The sequence below is a fragment of the Colobus angolensis genome, unplaced genomic scaffold, assembly GCF_000951035.1.
Source record: "Colobus angolensis palliatus isolate OR3802 unplaced genomic scaffold, Cang.pa_1.0 Scaffold1, whole genome shotgun sequence".
NCBI classification, from domain to species: Eukaryota; Metazoa; Chordata; class Mammalia; order Primates; family Cercopithecidae; genus Colobus; species Colobus angolensis.
The window spans coordinates 11,728,042-11,733,964 of NW_012110918.1; the positions used below are offsets into that span (position 1 = coordinate 11,728,042).

The 5,923-nt window shown below is 57.7% G+C and overlaps 1 protein-coding gene across 1 annotated transcript in view; it reads right to left on the reverse strand.

The window, feature by feature from the left end:
• UNC13D (unc-13 homolog D (C. elegans)) overlaps nucleotides 1–5,923 on the reverse strand; it is a 14,928-nt gene that overhangs the window by 3,119 nt on the left and 5,886 nt on the right. The window contains exons 13-25 of the mRNA XM_011933065.1: nucleotides 5,134–5,251; nucleotides 4,904–5,028; nucleotides 4,669–4,759; nucleotides 4,530–4,586; nucleotides 4,341–4,438; nucleotides 4,184–4,235; nucleotides 3,976–4,106; nucleotides 3,738–3,858; nucleotides 3,250–3,393; nucleotides 2,953–3,051; nucleotides 2,660–2,866; nucleotides 2,410–2,478; nucleotides 1,329–1,408 (exon numbers count right to left, since the gene is read on the reverse strand). Of these exons, the coding sequence (XP_011788455.1) occupies nucleotides 1,329–1,408; nucleotides 2,410–2,478; nucleotides 2,660–2,866; nucleotides 2,953–3,051; nucleotides 3,250–3,393; nucleotides 3,738–3,858; nucleotides 3,976–4,106; nucleotides 4,184–4,235; nucleotides 4,341–4,438; nucleotides 4,530–4,586; nucleotides 4,669–4,759; nucleotides 4,904–5,028; nucleotides 5,134–5,251 (1,392 nt within the window). The remainder of the gene's footprint in view (nucleotides 1–1,328; nucleotides 1,409–2,409; nucleotides 2,479–2,659; nucleotides 2,867–2,952; nucleotides 3,052–3,249; nucleotides 3,394–3,737; nucleotides 3,859–3,975; nucleotides 4,107–4,183; nucleotides 4,236–4,340; nucleotides 4,439–4,529; nucleotides 4,587–4,668; nucleotides 4,760–4,903; nucleotides 5,029–5,133; nucleotides 5,252–5,923) is intronic.

Consider the following 5,923-nt stretch of genomic DNA (forward strand, 5'->3'; position numbering starts at 1 on the left):
TATATAGATATATATATTTTTTGGTATAATTTTGTAGAGACTGGGTTTTGCCATGTTGCCCACGCTGGTCTTGAACCCCTGGGCTCAAGTGATCCACTCACCTTGGCTTCCCAAAGTGCTGGGATTACAGTCGTGAGCCACCATGCCTGGTGGTGTTCTAAAGGCTCCTGAGACAGCACTGAGCAAAACTTCCCTCTTGGTGGATGTTTAACTCTGGTTTATGTGAAAAATATGGTCTAAGATCAAGTCCAACAGAGCTTAAAGGTGAAAAAAATAAATAAAATGTGAAAAATAGTCTGGGCGTGGTGGCTCATGCCTGTAATCCCAGCACTTTGGGAGGCCAAGGCGGGTGGATCATGAAGTCAGGAGTTCGAGACCAGCCTGACCAACATGGAGAAACCCCGTCACTCCTAAAAATACAAAATTAGCTGGGCGTGGTGGCACAAGCCTGTAGTCCCAGCTACTTGGGAGGCTGAGGCAGGGAATCACTTGAACCTGGTGGCGGAGGTTGCAGTGAGCTGAGATGGCGCCACTGCACTCCAGCCTGGCGACAGAGCAAGACTCCATCTCAAAAAAATAAAAAATATATATACATGGTTTAAGAAGTAAAAATGGCTGGGCTCCGAGGGGCCCTGACTATACCTGTGGGGGTAGAACAGAACTCTAGGAGGGCAGGTGGCCTCTTCAGCGCCCAGATTCCACAGGGAGGTGGGCACTGTCATTGTCATCGTCACTACAGCTAATAGTCACTGACCACTTCCTTTGTACTGACACCATGCTCAGCACCTCACATGACCCATTTAATCCTCAGCAGAAGCCAGAACTATTCTCATCTGCACCAGGAACTTGCCCAAGGCTGCTAAGCAGTGATGAAGCTGGAGTCTGAATCCAGGTGGTCCAGAGCCCACGTGCTGGACTCCACCGCCTGTTGCCTGGCATCCTGGGTCCCTGCTATAAGACCCCCTAACTAGAAGTTCTCCCTGCACCGTGGGCGGGGACCACCTGTAACCTAATGAGGGCAGAGGAGCAGTCAGGGAGGCCCTGAAGACAGGCCTGGGACTAAAGGAGAAAGGACAGGCAGATTTTGGCTCAGCCTAAGGAAGAACTCAAAGCACTCAGAGTTAGGCAGCAGGAAATGGGGAGGCCTGCAAAGTGGCAAGCTCCCTGTCCCCGCAGCGAGCATCAGCAGAGCCTGACCACCCTGTAAGGGAGGCCACCAAAGGGATTCACCTCCACCCCTCAGAACAGATGCTGAGGCCCAGGAAGGAGGGGCCGTGGGAGGAGAGGGGGAGGTGGTGAGCACGCCCAGGGCAGGGGCTGCTACAGACCTGCTGAAGTTCTCCTGTACCAAGTTGGTGTTCATGTAGCAAAGCTCCACCTCCAGGAACTTCATCAGGGGCAGAATGGCCTGGGGAGGGAGAAGGGGAGCAGGTGTGGCTCCGGCTCATGTTGGCCCCACCCCCATCCCCTTCCCCTGACCTGGAGGGAGGAAACAGGGCCGAGAACGTCTCTGTGAGAGCAGTTTGTAGTGTCTGTAAGAGGCCAGACTGCCCACCTCTCTGTCTTCCCCTCTCTGTTGCTTAGCCTGTCCCAGCCACACTGGCCGCCTCTACAGCCTTGGAACCTTCCGGGCATGGTCCTGCCTCAGGGGTCTCTGCCCTTGCCTGGAATGCTCCTCCCCTAGAACTTCTCATGGCTCCTCCCCTTGCTTCCCGTAGGTCTTCACTCAGTTGTCACGGCCTTCCCTGGTCACCATCTAAAAATACAACCCTCCGACCCTTCCCATCCCCTTCTCTGTCTTTTCTCTCTAGCCTTTATCATTATCTAGCACACTGCACGTGTGCGCGCACACACACGTCTGTGCATAGAGTTAATAGCTGTAACGATCACTGGAGTTATGGATAGCTCTCCTCTCACCTCCACTACTAGAATGTCAGCTCCAAGAAAGCAGGTATTTTGTCATATTGTTCACTGACCTATCCCCAGTGCTTAAATCAATGCATAGGACAAAGTGGGCACCTGATAAATAGTTGATGAATGAATGAAAATCCTTCCACCCAGCAGTCGAAGGTGTGCGTCATGATATGCCCCCACTTACAGGCCAGCTGGCTTGTGTGAACAGGACAGCAAAGCTAGGAGGCAGCTGAGAAGGATGTGCACCCTGGCCTGTTGGGCTGCAAAGCCTAAGCCCTCCCCAGCTGCAGCCGCCTCATTGACTGTCAGTGCTGGGACAGCCGGTGGAGTGACCCAACCCAGTCCTGTGAGCATCCCAGGAGGAAACTGAGGCCCAGGGAGAGAACATGCCTTGCCTGGTCTGGGGGACTTATCTTTGACACCAAGGCCTTCAGTGACCCCAGATCTACAGAGCTGGCAGGGCGGTGAAGGCCAGCAGGCAGAAGGGCCACTTACATCCTCAGGCAGGACGGACTCCCTGACGCCCACCAGTTTCTGGATGTGCTTGGCGATGCCCACCTCCAACTGGAGACACAAAACGGAAGAAGGAGGGAGGTCAGGGCATGAGTTGGGGATGGGAGAGTTCCGTAGTGCCTGAGTTTAGACGCAGGAAGGGGTCAGGGCTGGACGTGGGCCCAGGTCCTGCTGGAACCAGGCAGGCTGAGGACGGGAGGGGATGGGGTGACTGTGTGGTCGGACAAGGTACCTGCTCGGCCAGGGTTCGGACGCCAGTGCGGATCTCATGGCCCAGCCCGGCCAGCGCGCTCTGCAGCTGGGCATGCAGCGTGTTCTGCAGCTGCCCCTGCTCCAGCACGGCCCCTACCCGCTGCTCCAGGGCCTCCCATGCCAGCTGGGTGGGCAACTTGCCGATCACCAGCCGCAGCTGCTCCATGTCATTCACCACCACACACAGCTGGGACAGAGATGCAGAGCTTCCTGAACCGTGTCCGGGCTGGTCCCCACACCCAGCCAGACTCCCAGCCCCAGCTCTGGCCTCACCATGTTGGCTGCCTGGCCTTGGTCCTTCTGACCTGAAGAGAGCTCGCGGGCCCGGGCCTTTATAAGACTGCAGTACACCAGGGCCAGGCGACAGGTGTCCTAGGGTGGGGTTGGACAGAGGGAACTGATCCATGGGTGGGGCATCCAAGAAGGGCAGGTGGGAAGGGCATGGAAATTTCAGCGACTTGGGGGATTTAGGACACAGGCCTTGGGAGACTGTCTGGGTGAGAGCTCGGGAGAAACGGTGGGTGGTATTCTAGAAAGAGGGGGGGGAAGGACACGTGGAAGATGCCACACCTCCACAAACTTGACAGTAATCATGAAGGCCTCCTCTGGGTCTGGCCAGTCCAGCTGCCGGGCAGTGTGGCTGATCTGGGCAAAGCAGGTGGATAGATCCACCGCTGATGTGCTGTGCTTGGTCAGTTCACCCAGGGGTACCAGCTGGGGGAAGAAAGGAGGACTCAGGATACTGCCAAATCCACCGCCTTCCCTCCTTCCTTCATTCATAGAGCGGCTACCACCACCAGGCACAGAGCTGGGCAGGGAGCTTCACAAGAGACAAGCACGGCTCCGCCCAGACGCACAGCCTGCAGGATCTCAGGCGAAGTGAAGCCACAGCCACAAGGATATCCAGAGGCAGCGTTTTGCACACAAGTGGCTTCAAATGCACCCAAAGGGACGCTCAGAGAGAGTTACCAGCTTTTACTACACTTTGGAGGTCCAGGCAGAACCCAAGCCTCACCCCCAAACCGGGGCCCCGTCCCCCACCCTGGCCACGCTCCCACCTCATCCATCTGCACAGCGCGCTGCACCCGCGCCAGGGCCACGTTGTACGTCTTCTGCAGCCAGGAGGGGATGGCCGGCTGGAACCAGCGGTGGAAATTATCCAGGGCCAGGACTCCATCCCTGGGGATTGCCGGGGCTCAGTGTCGGGAAGGCTGGGACCACCATGGGCCCTGGGGCCTCATCCACCCTCTCCTCCCCTGTGCCCCTGCGGCCGCCCGCAATTGGCCTGCTGCCCACCTCTCTGAGGAGCTTGGACGCAGCTGGCAGAGCTCCTTGAGGCTGATGTAGAGCTGGAACAGACTCTCGCCCATCTCTGGGGACACTGCATCACCCACAGCCGTCGTGTGGTCCTGCACCCGCTTGGCCACCTGCAAAGGGAAGGTGTGGAGGGTGGGGTCCACAGCCCTGTCAGAGAGCATGCCCTAGAGACAGGGGAGGGACTCACCAGCCACTGCAGCTCCCGGAAAGCCATGGAGAAGAGGTGGATCTTGAGGGTACTGCAGGAAAGGCAGCAGGTGTCACCCAGTGCCATACACCAGGGTCCTTGCGGTTCCGGCTCTGAGCCAATGCCCCACTACCTCCCGACCTGGCTGTCTGCTCACTTGTGGAAGATCTTGTCCCACGTGCACTGGCACTGGTGCAGGTCGCCGATGACATCCTGTACCAGGCCCAGCAAGGCCTTGCCTGCCTCCAGGATGCCCTGCAGAGACAGAGGTGGGCTGGGCAGGGCTGCCAGAGGCAGGCACCACCCCCTGTGCCCCCCCCACCCGCCCCCTTGCCCAGCTCCTCACCTGCACCATGGGCTGATGGTGCTGCTGCTTCAGGTGGAACCATTCAGTGGTGCCAGTCTGTCGACAAAGAGGCAGTGAGCAGGGAGGGATTGCCAGGCCCAGACACTGGTCTCCCCCATCCCCAGCACGAGTACCATACCTGCAGGGCCTCAGTCACCAGCTGGGGCAATGGGGCGGTGTTGGGGCACAGTTCTCCGAAGGCCTTCATCTTGCACATCTGTACCAGGACCCTGCAAGAAGGAAAGAGCTGTGTCCAAAGTGCCTGCTGCCCCACACAGCACTCACTCCTCCAACAGGCTTCTCCCACTCCTGCAGGCACCCCAGCTGCTCCCTCATCCCTGACCCCACCGAGGAAGGGGAGAGCAGTCACTGACCTGAGAAGAGACTGCAGCCGGGCTGGGGAGTCCGAGACAGAGAGGGGGAAGACAGAGCGGAACCTCCGAATGAGGGAGAGGCCGTAGGCCAGCAGGGAGCTGAATGAGGTGGCCAGCTCCTCCTGCTGCAGAGCCAGGAGATGCTTTAGGAGCCTGGACAGCCTCTGCTGCTCCCCTGCCCCTTCCCTGAGCCCTGCGTGCCCAGCACCCCTTGACCACTGCATGCCTACCTGTTCTGCCTTGAGCCGACCCTGGATCCACTGGTACTCGATGCTGGTGATGGGGTGCAGGAGGCAGCTGCTGGGGAACTCCAGGCTCTGGTAGAGGCGGCTGTAGGCCAGCCACTGCCTGCAGGGGACAGGAAGCCCTCAGCTGGGCAGGGAGGAGGGAGTCACCTTCCCCTGTTCACCTGGCCTCAGGTGGAGGGAATCATCTCCCTCCTCCAGGGCCCCTGGTGGAGAATCATCCACAAGCACAGGCTGAAAACTAGTGTCTCAATAGGACATGCAGGATTTTTTTTTTTTAGATGTAGTCTCACTCTGTCACCCAGGCTGGAGTGCAGTGGTGCAACCTCGGCTCACTGCAACCTATGCCTCCTAGGTTCAAGCGATTCTCCAGCCTCAGCCTCCCAAGTAGCTGGGACTACAGGCATGTACCACCATGCCCAGCTAAATTTTGTATTTTTAGTAGAGACGGGGTTTCACCATGTTGGCCAGGCTGGTCTTGAACACCTGACCTCAAGTGATCCACCCGCCTCGGCCTCCCAAAGTGCTGGGATTACAGGCGTGAGCCACCGTGACCAGCCAGGATTTTTTTTGTTTGTTTCCATAGATGCTTTTCAAATTGCCCAGATCAAGATATTTGTGATTTTAAAACTTCAGGATTTCTTGCTGTTTTTGAAAAACTGGATCAGCTAGGTGCAGTGGCTCACACCTGTAATCGCAGCACTTTGGGAGGCCAACAAGGGCGGATCACCTGAGGTCAGGAGTTCGAGACCAGCCTGGCCAACATGGTGAAACC